The sequence below is a fragment of the Anabrus simplex genome, chromosome 10 (genome assembly GCF_040414725.1).
Source record: "Anabrus simplex isolate iqAnaSimp1 chromosome 10, ASM4041472v1, whole genome shotgun sequence".
NCBI classification, from domain to species: Eukaryota; Metazoa; Arthropoda; class Insecta; order Orthoptera; family Tettigoniidae; genus Anabrus; species Anabrus simplex.
In genome coordinates this window covers 5,821,352-5,845,815 of record NC_090274.1, presented here as the reverse complement: position 1 = coordinate 5,845,815, position 24,464 = coordinate 5,821,352, and the positions used below count along the sequence as shown (strand labels likewise).

Here is a 24,464-nt window from a genome sequence, read left to right as displayed (position 1 = left end):
TTCGTAAAAGTTTTCGAAACAATTATTTATTTCCGGATTTTTAATTTTGTTAAAAGCTACATTTCACCTTATCAGCATGGATTCTATCCTGGTAGGTCAACTATCACAAACCTATCAAATCTAGTTCAAGATGTGGCTAATGCTTTAAACAGTCATAAATCATTTGATGTGATTTACACGGACTTCGAAAAAGCGTTTGACAAGTTTGATCACAGTGTGCTTCTTAGAAAACTATCTGGATTTGGATTTAACAATCCTATGCTAAAACTTATCTCATCCTATTTAGATAACAAATATCAGTTTGTCACCTATAATCAGACCAAATATTTCGTGTTCAATGTTAATTCAGGTGTACCTCAAGGTTCAAGGACCACTCTTGTTTATGTTATTTATAAATGATTTGCCAGATGTTGTTGTAAATTCCAAATGCCTCATGTTTGCTGACGATCTTAAGTTGTACAAGGAGGATCACATGTTAGTGACTGCATTTCTCGAAGCAGGGACATTGAGAATATCTACATGCGAAGCGTCAAGAATAAAATACATTTAATATCAGCAAATGCTTCGTGATGACTTATTCTACGGTGAATGATCCTTTTCAGTGCGAATACTTCATGAACGGACAGAATCTAAAACGAGTCGAGTCCGTAAATGACTTAGGAGTTACAATGAGTAGTAACTTATCATTCAGTGCACATGTTGAAATAATAGTAAATGCAGCACTGAAACAACTAGGTTTTATCATACGAAACGTGAAGGACGTAAATAACATTAAGACTTTACGTGTTCTTTATAGCTCATTCGTGAGGTCAAAATTAGAATATGCATCCGTTATATGGATGCCAAATTACAAATCATATAATAATTTGACATGGCATGGGAATGTTGTGTGCTGTATCAGCTACAATGTTGTTGGACGTAGATCTTGTGACATGGCATGGGAATGTTGTGTGCTGTATCAGCTGCCATATTGTTGGACGTAGATCTTGTGACAAGGTATGGGAATGTTGTGTTCTGTATCAGCTGTCATATTGTTGGACGTAGATCTTGTGACAAGGTATGGGAATGTTGTGTGCTGTATCAGCTGCCATAATGTTTGACGTAGATCTCATGACATGGCATGGGAATGTTGTGTGCTGTATCAGCTGCCATAATGTTTGACGTAGATCTCATGACATGGCATGGGAATGTTGTGTTCTGTATCAGCTACAATGTTGTTGGACGTAGATCTTGTGACATGGCATGGGAATGTTGTGTTCTGTATCAGCTACAATGTTGTTGGACGTAGATCTTGTGACATGGCATGGGAATGTTGTGTTCTGTATCAGCTACAATGTTGTTGGACGTAGATCTTGTGACATTGCATGGGAATGTTGTGTTCTGTATCAGCTACAATGTTGTTGGACGTAGATCTTGTGACATGGCATGGGAATGTTGTGTTCTGTATCAGCTACAATGTTGTTGGACGTAGATCTTGTGACATGGCATGGGAATGTTGTGTTCTGTATCAGCTACAATGTTGTTGGACGTAGATCTTGTGACATGGCATGGGAATGTTGTGTTCTGTATCAGCTACAATGTTGTTGGACGTAGATCTTGTGACATGGCATGGGAATGTTGTGTTCTGTATCAGCTACAATGTTGTTGGACATGGCATGGGAATGTTGTGTTCTGTACCAGCTACAATGTTGTTGGACGTAGATCTTGTGACATGGCATGGGAATGTTGTGTGCTGGATTACCTGCCATATTGTTGGACGTATTTTATGATGCTATATATTTCTTTCGATATATCGGAACTCTTTAATCTCCCCTGTGGGCGGAGTGAAAGTATGCATTGTCTGTACCTCTGCAGGTCGTAAGAGGGAAACTACCTCTCGTCTTCTAGCCCCAAAAACATATCTATTATTTTACGCTTTCCGTTTAGAGGATAAATTTGCATATACTTTTTTTTTTTGGAGCGAATATATACATCAGAAGGAAAGTCAAAATGTCGTCTACAAGGACATGTTATAAAGCCCATATAGAACTAAAATACTTTACGGAAGGAACTGCAGAACATTCACCAAATGGCAGCGAATGACATCAGCGAACGGAAGTTAGAAAAATAAATTACTGATTGTTTCATTTTAGGCAATTTTCAAAAAAGTATAATTTTTTCCTATCAAACTTAATCATTTGGAAAGAAAACTGTTTCAAGAAGCCATTTCAAAGTTTTACGAAATTACATTTTCTACAAGCAATTATTTAAGAGTTTGTTATTGGAAGTATACAGGTGGAACTAGAGGAAGTTGACTTTCCTATCAGCGTGAACAAGTTGCCCGTTATGCGAATCGGATATCCGTGACTAACTGGCTCATAAATTGACTAGTGACCCAATTAGTGGCTCTGGTATTTGTCTAGTTGGTCTGCTTTCACCTGCCTTGGATCGTGTCTGCACAATAACAATACTCTAGCCTAGGAAACGCTATGCTTGTGTCTGGTAACTCTCACAGAATTTCTTACCGAAACCGAGCTCACTACGGTAGCTATAGATAAAATAAATTGTCTTTCTTCCACCATCCTGCCATGCTATGGGCCGTGAAACGTGGCGTAATGATTCGCCTACTGAGTTTGACATTGCTTCGACAGGCTTTTCTGTTTCATATTGTCCTCTCCGACCCAGGTTTGGAAAACGGTTCGTCAGCGATACTGGCTCAATGCTTAGAAGAAGAAATGTTGAGTAGTTTCTCTCTCCAAAGTTAACGACCGACTCCCTGCCAGTTCAATAACTTTAGCGGAGCAGACATAAAAATTAACCACCACGTTTTATTTTGACCATCCTTTATCCTGAAACCTTTCTTAGTCTAAATCAGCATGAATAGTAAAGGAAGGAGGGTGGGAAAAAGATGTACGAGAACGGATCAAAGCTGGATGAACGGAATGGAGAGAGATGCATTCGACAGGAGAGTGTCTTTGACTCTGAAGGTAAAATAATATGTACGTTGAATATTCTGCCCCAAGGCTGGTTGGATCCTCACCAGCTCTGCCAACAACTGTCTAGATCACCTAGGCATCACTGAAGAGGCGTACTAGGGAAATATGAATGAGGTACTTTCGCGTCCCTTTCTTCAAACCGGCGGGAAAAGAACATACCAAATGTTAATAAGACCGGCACTGATGTAACGAGCAGAAAAGAGAACAGGCTCTGTTGGAGAGAAGTGAAATGAGATTGTAGCGGCGACTGACGGGTGCGTGAGATAGAGAGAGATTACCTAGTGGTGGTCGTAGCTGAGAAGAAAAAATAAACCACTTTTCCCTTTGCGAAAATCAAATGGTCATAAACATATCTCCTGGTCATGGCCATCCATCCATAGCTTACATCACAGCCTGCACGGTCGCTAGGTAACATTGTCTGGTCATCCATCCATAGCTTACATCATAGCCTGCACGGTTGCTATGGTTACACTTCCGTCACACGTTTTGTCGCGTCACGTTACACACATTTTCGAATGACCCCCAGTCGTAAGACATACTGTATTTATGCCATAAGGAAAGTAGACTGAGGTGGTATAGACATAGTAAATAGAGCCTGTAAAGCAGTACGGAATACTCGAGTCAACAGGAAGACTAAAGTTGCGATAGAAGGAAAGGATTGGAAAGGACCTAAAGGACAAAAGTCTTCGAGAGGAAGACGTAAGGGACGGTGACGTCGTCTCTCAGGCCGGGAGATTTGTTACGGGGAAGGAGATGCTCGGAGAATGTGAGGGGTTGGCGGCCGTGGCCTATACTAGAAACTGTCCCGGCATTCGCCTTAGAGCAAGAGAACGGGAAACCACGGAAACACATTCTCAGGACATCCGACGGTTGTGGGTCAGCCGTGAGGTCCAGCCTTGTCCCGTCTCCCGAATCCAGAGGCGTAGAGCCACGGTAGAGACGTGGCCATCCCTCCTTTGCTCGGTTGGGCGGTGAGAGTGCAGAGCCGTTGGACCACGAACCAGCTGTGGCCACTTATGGGCCGAGACCCACTCTGCATCTACGACCAGGGACAGATGACATGGAAAAGACTCACTACTGCAGCCGACCGCTGAACTGTGATTGATACGGTGAGGAATAACTTCTTATGTATCAACTATGAAAAGCAAAACTTAAGCAGACGAACGTAGAATCAAATCTGCTATAGATTAAGTTATGATGGTGTCGTCACTGCCATGAATATCAATTTGGAAGTATGTGCGAGCGTGTGGTTGAGAATATTCTTGAACGATCTCTCTCAGGTAGACCATACATACATACATACATTATCATTATAGACTCTTATGCCTTTTAGCGTCCAGTCTGCAAGCCTCTGTGAATTTACTAAACGTCGCCACAATCCTCGATTTGCAACTAGTGTTGTGGCCTCATTTAGTTCTATACTTCTTATCTTTAAATCGTTAGAAACCGAGTCTGACCATCGTCGTCTTGGTCTACCTCTACTTCTTTTACCCTCCATAACAGAGTCCATTATTCTCCTAGGTAACCTATCCTCCTCCATTCGCCTCACATGACCCTACCACCGATGCTGGTTTATGCATAGAGCTTCATCCATCGAGTTCAATCCTAAATTAGCCTTCATCTCCTCATTCCAAGTACCCTCCTGCCATTGTTCCCACCTGTTTGTACCAGCAATCATTCTTGCTACTCTCATGTCTGTTACTTCTAACTTATGAATAAGTTATCCTAAGTCCACCCAGCTTTCGCTACCGTAAAACAAAGTTGGTCTGAAAACAGACCGATGTAACGATAGTTTCGTCTGGAAGCTGACTTCCTTCTTACAGAATACTGTTGATCGCAACTGCGAGCTCACTGCATTAGCTTTACCACATCTTGATTCAATCTCACTTACTATATTACCATCCTGGGAGAACACACAGACTAAATACTTGAAATTATCAACCTGTTCTAGCTTTGTATCACCAATCTGACATTCAATTCTGTTGAATTTCTTACCTACTGACATCAATTTAGTCTTCGAGAGGCTTGCAGCCTTGTCTAATCCCTGTAAGTACCCTGAACCAAGAACTCATTCTACCATCAATTCTCACTGAAGGCCAATTGTCAACATAAATGCCTTTGATTGATTTTAATAATCTACCTTTAATTCCATAGTCCCCCAGTATGGCGAACATCTTTTCCCTCGGTACCCTGTCATATGCTTTCTCTAGATCTACGAAACATAAACACAACTGTCTATTCCTCTCGTAGCATTTTTCAATTACCTGGCGCATACTGAAAATCTGAACCTGACAGCCTCTCTGTGGTCTGAAACCACACTGGTTTTCATCCAACTTCCTCTCAACGACTGATCGCACCCTCCCTTCCAAGATGCCAGTGAATACTTTGCCTGGTATACTAATCAATGAGATACCTCGATAGTTGTTGCAATCCTTCCTGTTCCCTTGCTTATAGATAGGTGCAATTACTGCTTTTGTCCAATCTGAAGGTACCTTACCAACACTCCATGCTAATTTTACTACTCTATGAAGCCATTTCATCCCTACCTTCCCACTATACTTCACCATTTCAGGTCTAATTTCATCTATTCCTGCTGCTTTATGACAATGGAGTTTATTTACCATCCTTTCCACTTCCACAAGCGTAATTTCACCAACATAATTTTCCTCCTCCCCATGAGCTTGGCTGTTCGCAACACCAACAGGATGATTTCCTTTTACATTGAGAAGATGTTCAAACTATTCCCTCCACCTCTCCAGTGATTCCCTGGGATCTATTATGAGTTCACCTGAATTACTCAAAACACTGTTCATTTTCTTTTTCCCTCCCTTCCTAAGATTCTTTATTACTGTCCAGAAAGGTTTCTCTGCTGCTTGACCTAGCCGGTTCGAGTCCCTTTGGTCGAAAGCGTTTCACCGTCAGAATGTTGGCCGGCAGGTTATACAATTTCTAATCACTAGATTGCGTGCCAAGAGTCTGGATTCAATTCCAAATCTCTCCGCAGTGTTCGTTTGGAGTAAGGTATGGTGATTCGTCGGATGGCGACGTTAAGCCTTGAGCAGACCCCTTGGTGCTGTTCTGCAGGAGTACGCTGTGTTCCGGCAGCGAGTTTCACCCACTCCCTTTCTAACTATCATATAACACGTCATTCATTTCATCTCATTAACTCATCCTGTTGTAAAAACTCGCTACCAAGATTTATCTCATTTCATACCCGACCCTGCGCAGAAACGGAACAAGTGTAGGACATACATTCACTTTAGATTTTTTTTTATTCTTATGTTTGGGTAAGTTTTAAATGACCGAGCGATTGGCTACGCGGTTAGGTTTCGTAGCTGTCAGCTTTCATGGTGGGCAGCCCGGAAAATGGTTTTCCGTGTTTTCCCATTTTCACATCAGGAAAATGCTGGGGTTACCTTAATTGAGACCGTGGCCGCTTCCTTCTCACTCCTAGCCCTTTCCTATCCCATCGTCGTCGTAAGACCTATCTGTGTCGGTGCGACGAAGAGCAAATTGTAAAAACAGAAAGTGTTCAGTGTCATTCGCATTATAAACCAGGAGTATTTTTATTTCTTCGTCCAGTTACTTCATTTTTACGGTTGAGGATTGCTTACAAATTGCTCGTAAGTTTCAACTGTCTGTCTCATCATAGGCTGTAGCAGTAAATACCATAAGTTACTTCTATTTTCCCGTCTGATCACTTCATTCTTATGCATCACGTTAACTCGACCGAATACGCAACCACAGAACGCGTTGCGTACGCACGATTTCCGGCGAACAGACTTAGTACCGTACAGATTCGTCTGAAATGGCAGTTCGCAGGGAAAGACTTCGAAGGGCGTTAAAATGAAAGACTGGCAAAGTCGACACCATTGGGGTCGAAAGAGAATAAGGGTTGACCTGGGGAGATCAGATAGGAAATTAACCTCAGAAGGCTGGCACAAAAAAATACAAGCAATGCCCGACTCGTTCAGAGGGCCCGTGATCGCCAATCCGTGCTGCCAAGTTAGATTTCGGGATGTATTTTACTGGGCCCTGCTTACACGGTTACTATATAGTTAGTAAAGGTTAACAAGGTTAAAAAATACAAACGAATCCTACCTACCTTCATTTCACGAAATGCGCTATGTCATTATTCCATTGCGCGATGTTTCAGTTAGAACTGATGATAGGCAGAACGTTGCAAATAGTTCCTCTCTGAACATCTGCACAGAACACCATTGAACTATACCTTGAGTTCAATGCAGAACACCATTCTTAGGCCCTCCTTGCTTAGGCCTACTCACTGCCGCCCAACACTGACGCACCGCTAAGCGATAAAACGACGTACCGAATCGATATATCGAGAGACTAACTGAAGATCTGGAATGGCAGGAATATTCTATCTTCTTTGATCACGTCACTGAAAGAAAGAGTGAAAGACCAGAGCGAAGAGGATTATAGATCAGTGTACCGCACCTATGTGATCGACTCTTCTCTGTTCCTACAGCCATTCATGCACTCCATTATATGTTAGAACGCGGAGTGCTTTTGAGTCAAGTTATAAGTAAATAGCACTTTTCAATCGGTCTACGCAATCATGCGTATGTCCGATTACCCTGGGCGTGTAACGAATAGCGTCTACAATCTTATCGTTTCGATGAGCAACTTCACGAGCCGACGTATAATATTACCTGGAATTGGAAGAGTTACCGACCTTCTACGAGTGAAATCGAGCATATTTGCTATTTTATGTGACTTGACTTAATTTTGTTTAAGAGTGAAAGTACTGGCTAAAGCATGAAAGCAGGAGATGAAAACTTCCGTTGACGGTTACCATTAACCAACATGGCGATGTTGTTAAGAGACCCATTAGTGATAAATCAAAAAGCAATATCCACTCACTTCAACGTAGTCTAACATTTTATGCTTCGTAACCCTGTAAGTATACAAATAACCTTCATTTTACACATACTCTTTTAATGAAACATATAGGTACCGTTCGTCATGACAACATGCTCCATTAGGCCTATAGGCTTCCCGTTGGTTACACAAAAAACATCCAAGTGGTACCTACTATCTAGATAATCAGGCACTATTCTCAGCTATAAATTACCGTAGTCATATTGTCCGTATTCACCTTCGCCTCGTCATATAGCGAGGAACATTTCCAGTTCTGATTGCCATAGAAACCTCTATTCCTTTGGTAGGGTCGCGAGTGCGCATATATGCACTTTTACGGCCGGCTGGGCTTCCTACCACCAATCTTTTGTGGGGGAGTATCTTCAGTATCAGTACCGTAGTGTGTTGAGTGTAAATGAAAAGTGTGTATTGAGACACAAACACCAGTTTCCAGACGCGGTTAAAATTCCCGGGCCGGAAATCGAACGCAGAGCCCTCTGTGAACTGAAGGCTACGACGCTAACCTCTCAGCCAAGGAGCCGAACTCTTTCCAGTAACGATTCTTAAATATTTACCTATTAGGGTTGCTGTTAGACAAACACCTTCTTTACCGGGCGAGTTGGTCGTGCGGTTAGGGTCGCGCAGCTGTGAGCTTGCATTCGGGAGACTGTGTTTGAACACCACTGTCGTTAGTCCTGAAGATGGTTTTCCGTGGTTTCCCAGGCTATACCTCAATTAAGGCCACGGTTGCTTCCTTCCCAGTCCCATCCCATCGTCGCCACAAGACCTAACTGTGTCGGTTCGACGTAAAGCAAATTGAAAATTGACACCTTCTTTGTAAGTTTTGTCAGGTATGAAGATGAAAGACTCAGATCACACACAATTAATATCATCTCTACCAGAAAAGAAACAAATAATGCCGAACTTGACACAGAAATAGAAGTACTAACAGACTCAGTTCGAGATCCATGGTCACCAGCAGAGTTGCCAGGTATCCCTATTTACGCAGATTTTTCTGGTGACAATCTGGCTCCCATTTAACACCAGGTGGAGCTGGTTAAAAAATCCCAACAATAATAATAATAATAATAATAATAATAATAACAGTTTAATACATGGCTAACGTTAGCGTGGTGAAGCCCTTGTAAGGCAGACCCTCTAACGAGGGACCGCCTGTGGGTGGGAGCATAGAATACACCCACGGTATCCCCTGCCTGTCATAAGAGGTGACTAAAAGGTTTTCCAGGAGCTCGTAACTTGGGAGCGTGTTGTGTGTGGTGTATGAGTTTTATGGATGTTGGGAACAGCACAGACACCCAGTCAACAAGCCAAGGGAATTAACCATATAAGATTAAAATCTGTGACTCGGCTAGGAATCGAATCCGGGCCCCTCTGAACCAAAGACCCCTGCAGGCAGACAAAATCTTAATTTACTCCAAAGTAAGCTTAGACACTATTTTACATAAGTTAGTCTCTACTTTTAATGCCCATTAGAAGAATGTGAGATTTATAATTAAAAGCCAGAGTGTAGAGACAATGTAATAGACAACGACATGAATATGGTGCTCACAATATTGTGCTTCCCCAAGTTCTGTGGTAGTGTTTATTCCACTCCAATCAGTAGCAAGTCAGTTGTTGGTGATGTCAGTTCCCTGTCTGTCAATGTAAGAATTAGAGAAATTCTTGATGACCTGAGACAAACCGCTTGTCAGTGGCAACATTAGAAACTGAACTGATGGTGACGAACTATTCATTTACATATCCACTTTTATTGTTTTCTAGTCATAAACTAACTGTGGAGGAGTTTGAAAAGTCAGCAGAAATATTAGAAAGATAGGATGTTGTGCTTAGTTTCATTTTAAAACTCTTTAGGCTACAAGATGTGACTGAGCTGCGACATTTTCAGAAAGCAGCTGGACATCATAAAATGATAAATTGAGGAAGTTTATGTTTAACATTATATATGGGTATTTTCTGGGTTTAGAAACCCAATTTCTTTCAGAAATAAGTCCTGTTCATTCAGAAAAACGCCTGGGAGCCCTGGTACATTACATCACAAGTTATGAACCCCTGGAAAAACAGACTTAAATGCTCTGCTGTGAAGATGGTTATCTTCCAGGAAAAGTGGTGATCCACTTAGAAATTTTTTAGCACTAGACCATTTTAAAAATTTATATCATTAAAATAAGCTTTCTTCCAGTGGCTGTCAACATATTTTGAGATAAAATAAACACTCGCCTAATTAATAAAAACTGTTGCTGCTGAATGTTTGTGACGAAAATAAATTTGAGGCTTGAATACCGGTACCCTACAAAATTATATACCTTTACTGGTTTGATCCTTGGGAATGTTCAGAAGTGGAAGTGGCCTTCTCAAACCTTGATTTCAAGTTCTTCTCTAATGGGAAACTTAAAAAATTAGGGTGCAATAACTCCAGTTTTCATGAGTAAACAGAAATATTCACCTTGTAGCTACTTTTGAGAAAATTTTCTTAGGCACACATCGGCTAATTCTCCCTGACTGGTTTTTAAGTTTTAACGATACATAGACTAACCCTGCTTTTGTTCTGCTGGTTCCCAGCACGCCTGTGGAGAGGAGGATAGTGCGAGTGACAGAGATGGGGAGATTTGTTGGGAGCCACAACATTCCGTGGTGATATCAGTGTTTTTTAAAATCATATTTTTCCCTATATCTCATAACACATTTTAAAAACTTCTGCTGATTTACTTGGCAGCCGAGCTGGTTTTAACTCCCTCATGTTCTAAGCCAAGAGGGCCAAACAGTCAGCAATATCCTCTCTGATTTCAGCTTTAGGAAAATAAGTGGCTTCTTAGAGACAGAGCGTTCAGTGAACCATTGAACCTAATTAGAAGCCACGCCAGCTCTAAACATTTAAATTAGCATATTTTACTCTAAACTTTTGAAAAAGTAAGAGTATGGCTTGTGTCCTTTGTTAATTTGTGTGATTTTCTGATTTCCCAGGTTATTTGGTGGATAAGTTCGGCCAGTACAAGCCTGTGGTGATCTTCGCACTGATCCTGAATGCTGTCTGTCACCATTCCCTTATGCTGATTCCACACATGGAGCTGCCAGGAGAGACACCACCTGCGTACGTCATGCGTCATCCTCAGACTGAGCGTGTAGAGGTGAGCTAATGTCACACTTAGCAAAATTGATTGAAAACTTTCTTCTATTTCTTTATATACTTATACTTCCTGCAACAAGCCTTTCAAGAATGGCTCCCTCTCATCCCCACCAGGGTTATTCTAGCAGTGGTTGAAGATATGGACTTTTTCCTTGTTCCTCTCAGCTTTACATGAATAGGAAGATAAGAGCATCACAGGTGAAGAGAAGACAACAAACATGTAAACATAAAAGGACAAAAACAACCCACTATGTGTTTATGTTGATACATTAATTTGTAGTATTAAATCTTTATTTTTTCATCTTTGGGACATAAGGACAATACAAACTAATCAGTTCCATACTCTCTACATTATTAATGACTTTCTGCCAATGCTGGGACAATTTCTCAATTACACACGGGATGAAATCTACTAGTTCAGAGTTAAAGAAGTCGTCCGGTTAAGTTTGAAGAGCATTTTCATTATCAAGGCAGTTTCCTTGGATACTGTTGGCTAGAGAACAGAAATGATGGAAATGATAGGGCACAAAATTGGGTAGGTAAGGAGGGAATGGAAGAACCTCCCAACCGAGCTCCTGGATAAATTCATTTGAAAACGAAGCAGAGTGCGGGCATGCATTATTATGTTGATGAAAACATTGTTTCAGTTTGCTTGTGACCTGGATACAATGTGATCGCTAGGAATTTGCTTATCGATTATCATTTGTAGTGATTGTTGTTAACAAATAAAGAAAAAAAAAAGCACAAAGAAGAAGACACTAAAAGTTTCTGCACAGCTGATGACTTGTAGATGTTGGGTTCCTTTTTCTCTTATGCAGCTTTCTTCTTATCCTATGCTTCCCATATCTTACCCCCTGTGGGTAGGGCGAGTAGAATAACAACCACATTTCCCCTGCCTGTTGTAAGAGGTGACTAAACGGGGCTCCAGATGCTCTTAACTTGGGAGCGGGGCCCTTGGCTGAGTTCTGGCATTGTTTCCACTTACTTATGACAGACTCCTCACTTTCATCTATCCTGCCTGACCTCCCTTGGTCAACTCTTGTTCATTTCCAACCCTTTAGAGTATTAGGTCCCAAGGCCTAGGGAGTTTTTCGTTTTCATGCCTTTTGTGGCCCTTATCTTTCTTTGACCGATATTTTTTGAAGTGTAGGACCCCTGCTGTGTTTTCCCTCTGATAAGTGTTATATAGAGCATGGTTGCCCAGTTCTACTTCCTCTTAAAACAATAATCACCACCACCACCGGCACTTCCCTCTTCAAGACTGAAGATCTATCAAAATGGCTCAGTTACGAGGAAGCTGGGAAGTATCAGTGAGTTCATTGAGGGATGAAAAGAACTGGGGCTGATGAGAAGAGAGCCTTTCTATTTGGGGACAGCAAAGATGTGGAGATCCTTTAGTGCTTTCTTTCTATTCATCCCATTTCCATTTATTCTGTAACGTGCTACTTCCGATGTTCCTATCTTTCTGTACATGACTTGATTTTCACTTGTTTGTTCCTTTCCATTACTTAAAAATCCAAATGTATGTGTGTCCAAACTGTTTTCCCGTTTCTCTACGGAGCTGGATAGAATTTGAGATGAATATTTGTAGCAAGTTTTTACAACCTGATGCCCTTCCTGATGTCAACCTCATCAGAGGAGTTCATGAGATGAAAGGAATGACGTGGTATATTATCATAGGCAGGGAGGGGGTAAAATCCGGTGCCATCACATAGCCTATTCCTGTCAAATAACACTCAGGCTTAACGTTGCCATCTGATGGATGAGTCACCATCAGCAGCGTCATATGCCCTCACTCCATATGAACACTGTGGAAAGGTTTGGAATTTAATCCAGGCTTTTGACACACAATCTAGTGATTATAAATTGCATACTGCTGGCCAACATTATGTATAGAGTTGGTGCCTTAACAATCATGACGACAGGCAATTTTAGTTTGTGTATTAAATTTTCTGAACAATGTCTTCCTTCTTCATAATTTGGCTTTTTTAATATGTTAAAGACTAATAGCCAACTGGATCCCATGAGATCTCATTGAGCATGTTAACCACTTGGATGGGTAAACCACATGCTGTTTGGATATTGGAGAGGAAAGGATCAGGTCACCTATCAGCTCAAGATGCCTGATCAGTGGCCTCTGACCTAGCGGAGGGTATGATCACCAACATCCAGGTTTGGATAAGGCACTAGATGGGAAGTAAAGACCAATAGTATGCCGATGTCTCTTATTTTTATCTGAGAAATCTGACAACCCAGATGACTTTAGCTACCTTATGCAGGTATTTTGATTAACACATTTAGGTTGCCTACAGAATCCTGAAACTCTTGTCAAGTAAGTACCGAATAAGTCACCAGGGATTTTTTACATGTGAACATCGTACAACATAAGTAGTGAAGCAGAAATAATAATGACAAACTATCAACAAATACAAATTTCAGGTAAATAACTAAAAGGTCTGCCAAAAAATGGAATGTATACACACTTTACCGAAATAAAATTCCATTTAATTACAGTGGAACCTTGAATTGTGAAGATAATTAATTCCGTGAACATGCTTGTAATCCAAAGCGTCGTATGTCAAATTGAGTTTTGCCATAAGGAATAATTGAAACACAGATGATTTATTCCACAGCTCAAAATATGTATTCATATAAAATAATCCACATGAGAAGCAACATTCCTACATCTTCTTGATAATCTCATGACTCCTTTTGCTGCATCTATACTCTTTACTTACTCTCTTATTTAATATTGTGCAAACATTTTGTGTAGACTCTGTGTAAAATCTTGGGATATCGGGTAGACAAATGCCTTGTTTATACTTCTTGATGATTTTCTTTTTAACTTTCACCATAATTATTCCCTTCTTATTGCCTCAACGTTTTCCTTCATGGGGCTCCCCAGTAAAGATACTAAATAATAGTCTCTAGAGAATGCACACAAGTGATTACAATGCTGTAGTATACAGTACAGTACTGGAATTGGTGTTGAATATATGAGCGAGGCACGCTGACTCGCTAACTGAACCTGAGCATGGTAGACCACCTACGATCCCAAAGCACGAGGGAAAGGGCAGGGGAAAACGATTGACTCAGTTGTTGATAAACTTAACCATGATAGGTTAATATGGTTGTTTGATCCATATTGACTAGTCTGAATCTACTACAGAACTATTTAAAATAGTTTTACTTGAATCTGCCTTGTCAATACACCTTATAATGAAAGAAAACTAATTATTTAACCATACATGTTTCGGGAAGTCATCCATTCCCTTCATCAGTGGTCAGTGGAATGGATGACTTCCCGAAACATGTATGGTTAAATAAACAGTCTTCTTTCATTATAAGGTGTATTGACAAGGCAGATTCAAGTAAAAATATTTTAAGTAGTTCTGTAGTTGACTTAGTTGTGGTTACTTGGTACTCAGTAGACAGATCAGTACTATTCGTAGTGCAAATCCTTGCTCATTTATCAAATTAGAATTCATTTAAAATTTGTGCTCCTCTTGCAAAACACTTACAGAGCAAGATGCTCTCAATCCAAGGTTTTACTGTATAGTTAATTACAGTTGAATACAAGTTTCCTGCACCTGTACAGTTCAGAGAGATGTTACCCGTTGTCGTGAGCGGCTAGACACCTGTTACAACAGCGAGCAGTTGATTGAGCAAAATTAGTTAAAAGTGTTAATGGGATAGCTGCACCTGCTGGTGTAATTTCTGCACAAAGGTCTCCCAGTGGAGCCATTTTCCTGCCATACACATCCTTCAAGGTTCTCTAAAGGTAAAAGTCCAGAGGTGTTAAATCTGGTGAACATGGTAGGAACCCAAATGTACTTCTTTGTAACAGATTCTTATCCAGTATCCTCTTCTTCCACTATCATATGTCATGTGACATGATCTTAGCCATGCGTGTGGTCACATCTGTTGTGTAAACACCATACTAATTATTGTTACGACAACTCAATTCAACTTTGACAACAGCACACAGATATCATCTGTTAAAGTGTGTATACATTTATTTTGGTGGACCTATAGTTTACTGTGGACAAGCTTAGATAGTTTTCCAGGATATAAGACCTTGTAAAAATTTAAAAAATGTGTCAGTGTTTCAGCTACATTGCAGTAGCCCTTGCAAGATGAAATTATACAGGCTGGTGTATGTCCACCATAGACTTTTCTCTTTCTCTCTTGTATTGTTGGTTACTAATTCCTCTGCAGTTATGTTGTCTGTCAGTGAGTAACAGTCTCCACACTCTATTCATCTTCTTTTCAAGTCATCTCATCCAACTTGATGACAATGGTGTTAGTGCTATGTATGGTGGTACTAATATAAACCTTACCACATGAAGTGGGAATGTGGTACATATCAGTGCTGGAGAGAAAGTCCTAAGGGTTCTTAGCTGAGCGTAACTGCTAGGATACTTTCTCTGTAGTTGTAAAGGTGATCTTCATATTATGACACTTGCCAATTCTATCCATAATAACTAGGATGTATGGAAGAAGTCTCTTCTTGTTTCTCCTGAGATTGTGGAGGAGACCTAACAGCCCTCTCGATCTCAATTTACCTGTCTCTATTAACTTGTAAAGCCAAGAGGAGATCTGGTACAGATATGGCTGACACAATCACTTGGCTTGTTCAGACAGCATCTTCATCATGCCGGAAAACTACCCGACATTAACACTGACCATGGAGGCCTGCGCTAGTATATTTTATTATGCTTTTACTATGGTATAGGGTTTTGTATTGTAGCTCTGGTGTCTTCGTTTGATTCTTGATTCTTCAACATTGTGAGGACAATCGGAAAGTGAAGTAGGTTTGAAATGTACTCTCACTCAACTTGGAATAATTTTTTTCCTAATTTCTCATCTCACTTCAGGAAAATGCTGGAATGGTGTGCTATGTATACTGTGACTTCCTTCCCGATCAAAGCCTTGATTAATTTCAAAACTCATACAAGCTATCAGATGAATTTTCCATACAACAAATACATGAGGCAACGAACCACAATTCCCCAAGCAGTATTGAGAACAATTTATTATAGTTTCTATCACACTTCAGGCTAACAACATAGAAACTGCTTTTGGTTCATGAATTTATACTTTATGTGTGTTCAAAAGATTATTTCCCGTTCAAGGTCTGGTGGAGTCCTTGCCCCAGTCGAGAATGTCCGGATGAGGAAGAGTTAGATCTGGTTCTTGCCAGTTGCCTGGACCACTGTCAGTTGAGAGACGTTACAACTCTAGCACCACACCCTGAACTGTCCACTCCTCAACCTGTCACGCCACCTGAATGTCCGTGTCTCAAAAAGGTTCAGAATGTGTCGTCTCCTCCAGAACAAGGCCCAACACAGAAACCACTGCATTTCATCATGGAAGTTGATGGGAAGAAGCAGAAGAAAAAGAAACATAAACGGTAATTATACTGAAAGTTGGTAATTTTGCTCTTTATTGCCAAGAATCCACTATTTGCCATACTTATAGAAGGTGTCCTGCAGTGACAGTGCACAGTGTTTCTACTCTGCGCTACAACAGTTGCCTCAGTTCAACTTAAGTCGCGTGTGGCCGCCCTGCTTTAAGCGTGTATACAGCCTTGTGTGAAATCTTACCTTATAAAAGATGCTGGAGGTGTCATCCATCATAATGAGGGACTTCATAAATACTATTAGGATTTTCTGCACACCAATAGCGAGAGTTATGACTGTTCACACGACCATTAAGATGAAACCAGGCCTCATCTGACAAGAACACAGGCTATGGGTCGAATAAACGATCATGCAATCATGCAAGATACCACTCACAATATCTCACTCTTGTGGCTGATCAGCAGGTTTTAAACAATGGGCCTGTGTGTAACAGCTCTGTGGCTCTGTGTGCAGAAGAAACCAAAACCCCTACTTTTGTGCTCATTTTGTGAGTGATTTATCCGGTGACTGTTCATGATTCGCACCAATGTCAGCTAGCTTTTCCTCTGTTAAAACTGTTCAAGTGTGCACATGTTTTTTATTGAGCACTGAGCCAGTAGTTTAAAATTTATTTACAATTATGTGCTCGTGAGAGTAATTGGCAATTGTTGAACATATGCATCGCGTACCCGTCGAGCCAACCCCTACTTAAAATAACTTTTACATATGAAAACCCGATGTTGCAATGATAATTGTCTCACCATGTTAATAGCTGAGATTCAGACTGCCTGCTGATGCTAGGTCAAACACATGCACACTCCTTGCAAGGTCAAGAAATAAGCGCACCCTTCTGTACAACTGCTTCGGTCTTGGAGAGTAGAAACGCTGCTGGACAGTCTGGGTTTATAAGAGAGGCCCTGTATATACATATAATTTGATGTGACCTTTGTTTGTTGCTTTCCGTTACTGAGAAAAATGTTATTTAAACCCTCAGTCACAGTGTGCATCACTTGGTGCTGCCAGAGGAGGCTGTTACTTGCTGTGAGTTAGAAGTGCACAATATAACATACTTTCTTAGGCCAGTTACGTATCGCTTTCACTTTCTGTGTTCATTTCCACCACAACAACATTACTTACCAACGAACTATTGTTAGAATCACCCGAGTTTTTGTATCTGCTGTTCACAAACAAAGAAGCACTTTCATCAGAAAACCACTCTTTATACTTCCAGCCATGGTCAGTTGTCGTAGTGCTAAAACTGATGACTTTCAAGTTGCTCAAATGAAAGGAAAAGTTTGGTAGAGTAAGTACATATATTTACCAAAACAAGGAAGAGGAAACAATACATTATCCCTTTGTAAATCAAGTTATACTGTATTTAGAAAGATAGAAACATTGAGAAAATACATAACAGGATAAATACAATGATAGGACAGTGTGCAAGAAAGCCTGTCCTCCTCTTAGCTGGAGGCTCCGGATTTGATGCATGGCCAGGTCAGGAATTTGAGGTCCACTCAGCCTACGTGATTACAACCGAGGAGCTATCTGATGGTGAGATAGCGATCCTGGTCTAGGAAACCACAAGTATTGGACGAGAGGATTCGTCGTGTCGATCACATAACACCTTGTAATCTGGAGGCCTGGGGGTGAGCAGCGGTTGCTTGGTAGGCCATGGCCCTTCGGGGTTGTCGCACCATGGTGTTTGGTTTATGTACAAGAAAGTTTGACTCAGTTCACAATCCTACTACAACTAAAAGCTTTTCACTCTATAGCCTGATGGGGTACAGCAGGATTCTTAGATGGTAAGGCCGTCTCTGAGCCCTGCGAGATTTGTATCGGTGATGTAAGTTATGAAGAAGGTGACGTGGGTGCGGCCATGGCCTATAATAGGAATTGTCCCGGCATTTGCTTTTCACAATCCCTATGACAGATGGTAACTTTATTCAGAGGCTGGACATTACATACTGGTACGGCACTCCAAGCTATCGATTAATTAGTGATGTTTCTCCACTTCTCCAAGTGAGAGTTTTTGACAGCAAGTACCATTGTATTCTCCAGAGTGCGAGACAAAAGAGGTGTTACAAGAAATGGCAGTGGTAGATTGCATCGACCGTCTGCCTGTGAAATACTCCATACAACTTAATAGACACCACCTCTGGTAGAGAGCGTTTTCCTTGGCCAGAGATGCCTTAATTTCTTCGATTGTTGCTTTAAACATGGTTCATACGAACAAGTTCAGGTTTCGTTCCTAGTAGTAGCAGTCCTTTCAGAGAAGTCTTCCCCTTGTCTTTGGTAATGCTTCAGCAAGTCCTTTGCAAGTACGTAGCATTGCCCATGAATATCACTCAGAATGTGGAACAGGGTTTTATATTTTGTGGCAAATACGTGCCTCTGTGGCTAAATCATGCCCAGTCCATTGTTGAAACCCCTTCACCAGGTATTTATGGTCAACGTGAGTGGCAGCCCTGGTTTCACAAACACTTTCACCCATCGTCCAAGACTGTTTTCAGGGACTGTGTGAAACACACAGTGATGCCGAGACCTTTCAGCTAAGGAGCTGCGATGCTCATTCAGTAGTGATTTATGTGGCTCATCACATGCTTGTAAATTTAGGATAGCAACTCTAGCATATTAGGTATAGATTCTGAATCTGCAAACTTTAGTGACAAATAATCCCAGACACTTTTCATGAAACAATTTTCTACAGGGTGAGCCATCAGTTACATTACCTCCTTTGTTTCATAATAATGTGGAACAATATTAACAACTAGCGAATGTACCCGTGCTTCGCTACGGTATTCTACACTGTATTCGAATATCGAAGTAAATAGTGTGCATGCAGTCAATAAGATTGTTTTAAAATTGCATGTCTCTTAGCGTTATCCGAGGAAGAGCATGGGGAGGTCCCCGTACGTTGTTTCCAATGTAAAGTGTTTGTTATGGATTTGTGATATAACGGCAGGCTCACTGGCCTACTGCCATTCACAATCGAGTTGGGAAGTTTACATTATAATTTCAGGCCCCATTGCCTACTATGCGGACAGAATCGATTTGGAGAGTTTTCGTTAAAATGGCAGCCCCCCTTTCCTACTTCCAGACAGATTACAGTTTTTATTATAATGGCAGGCAATTATCCTACTATCACTCGAAATTGAGTTGTGCAGTTATCATTATAATGCCAGGCCCATTTTCCTACTTCCAGCCAGCTTACTGCCAGTCACACCAAGTTGGTGAGTTTCCATCAAAATAGCAGGCCACTATGCCTAATGCCAGTCACATTTTAGATGAGGACATTTCTTTATAATGGCGGGCACCCTTGCCTACTGCAAAACACAATCGGGTAGGGGAGTTTTAAACAAAACTGCATGCTCACTTGCCTTCTGCAAGTCAAATCGAGAAGTGAACTATTCATTACAATTGTAGACCTTCCTTACTAATGACAGTTACACAGGAGTTGGAGAAGGAACCCTTTCATACTGCCAGTCAAAGTCGGTGTGGGGAGTACTGATTACAATAGCAGACCCACCCTTTCTCGATCGCTAAAAATCGACATCAGTGAATATATATAGATCGACATACGAAAGTATATGCGTGTTTACAATATTGAAGACCTTCATTTACAGATTAACTGCTACTAAACGTACGTCATATCGACAAAGGATTATACAATAAGACACGCTGGATTTAGTGGCCTAAATGGCTGGTCCTATGATATGTAATCTATTCTTGGGTCAGATTGAGTTAGAAACGTGGAACAGGGTAACGTTCTTGTAAGATTATCTCACATTACATTAATTTTCGAATAATTATGTGACGGCTACATACATAGCATTTGGCTCATATATGGCTACTGGGTGGGCCAATTTTCGTGAAGAGTTTGATGATTCTGTATTTCATAGAAGTAATCGAAGGTATGAATTATGCATGTGAAAATTCCAAATTGACTTAACATCCATTAATAGAGAAAAATCAAACGTAAAAGTGATACAGATACGGCAAAAAGTCATAAGACGAAGGTTGTAGATCATTCCAAATTGAACGGAGATTGTGCAATCTGTTATGTGATAGGAATTTCCGAAGGTCTGCACCATCATAAAAATTGCCTGCATATTTCGATATTCTTCGGGGATAAAAAGTGAAAAATTTAATGATCTTGGATGTTTTCCGTTCGTTACAGTCTAAAACGTATAATTTTGTCAAATTTCAATTATCTTCTTTTTCTTCTGGCAGATTATGCCGCAATCAGGATTTTGGGTGAGGCGGGTAAAAATTAGGACTTTCAGGAAACTAAACCAAAAATTATGCAGATGGTCATTATTACCCCTTAAACGGAAAGCTGTACGAAAATTTCGCCAAAATAGTCATTGTAGAGGCACACAGTCGTTACGATTTGATTTATGTAGATAAGGAATCTGCTCCATGTAAAACACCTTTTTGGCTATGTCCGCTGGACTTAACCTGCAAAACTGACCATTCATGATATCTCGCTTATTAATCCTCCTGACGAAAAAATGCACATGAAAAAAAGGTTTAGAGGTGGAATTCCACCACGTTTGGCCGATTTCCAGTCAGGTTGGTCTTGTTCTCTATATATTGTGGAAGAGTAAAATCACCATTTCGGTTCCCTATAAACCGCCAGTCCATTCCGGAACATGAAATGTTATTTACGTTTAAAACCTACCTTTGGACAGGTGGATGCTAAATATGAATTTTGGTTCGAATATCTTCAGTAGTTTTCAAGTTGTAAGGAATAAGCTTTACACGCACCCGCTCGTGTGTTAAGTCCGATGGGACTTGTACAAAAAACGGTCCGTTAATGATATCTCCCTTATTAATCCTCGTATCGAAATGATGCACATGAGAAAAAAGGTTTAGAAATTAATTTCTACCGAGGCAGGTAGATTTAAATTAACGTTGGTTGTGTATATTTTGTGGAAGTGCAAAATCACACTTTCGGTTTCGTATAAACCCCCAGTCAGTTCAGGGATTTAGAAACAATATTTGCCCTAAAACCTATCAAGGAGAGGTGTATTCTAAATATGAGTATTGGTGGAAATACATCCAGTAGTTTGTAGCACTCGCGTACATACGGCGTAATTAAGGAAGAAATAATACAGTTAAGAAAGTTGAAAGTAATAGAAAATGGATTATAATTGAGGGCAGCCGGAAAACGACAAATATGTAAATGCCAAGTTAATGTATTGGAAAATCAAATGCCCCTCAATAAATTATGCTAGTGTGAGTTATGGATATAATAAAGCGGTAACAGAGGAGAAATTTAGGTCCATTGATTCCTAGGTAAACAAATAATAAGAAGATGACTAATGGTGTTATTACTTAATCTATTCGAAGGCGGTTATAACATCCAACGATATTCCGCCAATATCCCGCAGATAGGCCGATTGACGCCTCTCTTGCCTTCTACCTAAGGAACAACCACGAATTTAAAACCATGATGAGGAAAATGGCAATACGCTACTTCCCTGCTGACATGCAGTCAGAGACGTTGCCATGGTAACCTGTAGGTTCGTTGTCGGTCTGTCGGTCACTCAATGCAGAGCATGGTACCAGCAGAAAATTGTAAATTTCTCCGTCATGTAAAGAGTAAGGTAAATTACAAACATAACGAAAGTTGTTTATAATTAAGAGACGTTTCACGTACGGTAAACGAAGTTTACAGAAAATCAATAGTATAAGAGAAAATGGAGGAAAACCATTCTGGTTTTCTTATAAACCCCCGTCTATTCAAAGATTTTAAAATGATATGCATATTGAAACCTTCCCCGGGATGAGTATACTCTAAATATGAAGTTTAGTTGAGATCTATCGAGCCGTTTCCACGTGATGGTGGAAAAACCATTCTGCTTTTCGTATAAACCCCCGTCTATTCAAAGATTTTAAAATGATATGCATATCGAAACCGTCCCCGGGATGAGTATACTCTAAATATGAAATTTGGTTGAGATGTATCCAGCCGTTTCGACGTGATGGTGGAAAAACCATTCTGGTTTTCCTATAAACCCCCCGTGTATTCAAAGTTTCTAAAATGATATGCATATCGAAACCTTCCCTGGGAGGAGTATACTGTAAATATGAAGTTTGGTTGTGATCTATCCATCCGTTTTGACGTGATGGTGGAAAAAAACATTCTGGTTTTCCTATAAACCCCCCGTGTATTCAAAGATTATAAAATGATGTGCATATCGAAACCTTCCCCGGGAGGAGTATACTCTAAATATGAAGTTTAGTTGAGATCTATCCAGCCGTTTCGACGTGATGGTGGAAAAAACATTCGGGTTTTCCTATAAACCCCCGTCTATTCGAAGATTTTAAAATGATATGCATATCGAAACCTTCCCCGGGAGGAGTATACTCTAAATATGAAGTTTGGTTGAGATCTATCCAGCCGTTTCGACGTGATGGTGGAAAAACCATTCTGGTTTCCCTATAACCCCCCGTGTATTCAAAGATTTTAAAATGATATGCATATCAAAACCTTCCCCGGGAGGAGTATACTCTAAATACGAAGTTTAGTTGAGATCTATCGAGCCGTTTTGACGTGATGGTGGAAAAACCATTCTGGTTTTCCTATAAACCCCCGTCTATTCAAAGATTTTAAAATGATATGCATATCAAAACCTTCCCCGGGACGAGTATACTCTAAATATGAAGTTTGGTTGAGATCTATCCAGCCGTTTCGACGTGATGGTGGAAAAACCATTCTGGTTTTCCTATAAACCCCCCGTGTATTCAAAGATTTTAAAATGATATGCATATCGAAAGCTTCCTCGGGAGGAGTATACTCTAAATATATAGTTTGGTTGAGATCTATCCAGCCGTTTCGACGTTATGATGGAAAAAACCATTCTGGTTTTCCTACAAACCGCCCGTGTATTCAAAGATTTTAAAATGATATGCATATCGAAACCTTCCCCGGGGTGAGTATACTCTAAATATGAAAATTGGTTGAGATCTATCCAGCCGTTTCGACGTGATGGTGGAAAAACCATTCTGGTTTTCCTAGAAACCCCCCGTGAATTCAAAGATTTTAAAATGATATGCATATCTAAACCTTCCCCGGGAGGAGTATACTCTAAATATGAAGTTTGGTTGAGATCTATCCAGCCGTTTCGACGTGATGGTGGAAAAACCATTCTGGTTTTCCTATAAACCCCCCGTGTATTCAAATATTTTAAAATGATATGCATATCAAAACCTTCCCCGGGAGGAGTATACTCTAAATATGAAGTTTGGTTGAGATCTATCCAGCCGTTTCGACGTGATGGTGGAAAAACCATTCTGGTTTTCTTATAAACCCCCCGTGTATTCAAAGATTTTAAAATGATATGCGTATCTAAACCTTCCCCGGGATGAGTATACTCTAAATATGAAGTTTGGTTGAGATCTATCCAGCCGTTTCGACGTGATGGTGGAACAGACAAACAGACAAACAGATACAATTTTATTTATATAGATATGGAAAAGGGTCACATGCACCAGTGTGAACTAGAACATCTATCTGTGATGGCGGTTGACAGTGTTTGGTTGCTGCAGTGCGGGTGCACCAGGAAACCCAATACTGTTCTGGATTGATGATAGCAGACACTATGAATAACTTCCAAGAAATTTTTGCAGTTTTACCACCTCTGAAAATGACATTATTACATTAGGAAAAACGTGCATTTGAAAAAGGGAGTGTGAAAGATTGAGCATGAAGTAGAAGACCCATCATGAGAAGGGTAGCATGTGTCAATGTACAGACACCTGTGGAGCATTTGCCTGTTAAAACAACACTTTAACACTGAGCTAAACTTGGCCTACCCTGGACAAGCATGCAATGCATGAAAGATTTAGGCCTAAAACCGTTTCAACCACTGTCTGGATGCTTGATGCAATGCTTGTGCTGTCCTTCTCTGAACATTCCATTCAGAACGTGATCCGTGATCACAGTAACACCATTTTCACAAATGAGTGTGCAGTTTGCTGAAGTTCAAGAAATCACAACATTGTGTTTTGGCCCACGAATTGGAGAAGATTCCACCACATATTATGATCTCATGA

The 24,464-nt window shown here is 40.5% G+C and overlaps 1 protein-coding gene across 1 annotated transcript in view; it reads left to right on the top strand.

The window, feature by feature from the left end:
• LOC136881765 (major facilitator superfamily domain-containing protein 6-A) overlaps window positions 1–24,464 on the top strand; it is a 97,989-nt gene that overhangs the window by 14,092 nt on the left and 59,433 nt on the right. The window contains exons 3-4 of the mRNA XM_067154200.2: window positions 10,839–11,002; window positions 16,137–16,414. Of these exons, the coding sequence (XP_067010301.2) occupies window positions 10,839–11,002; window positions 16,137–16,414 (442 nt within the window). The remainder of the gene's footprint in view (window positions 1–10,838; window positions 11,003–16,136; window positions 16,415–24,464) is intronic.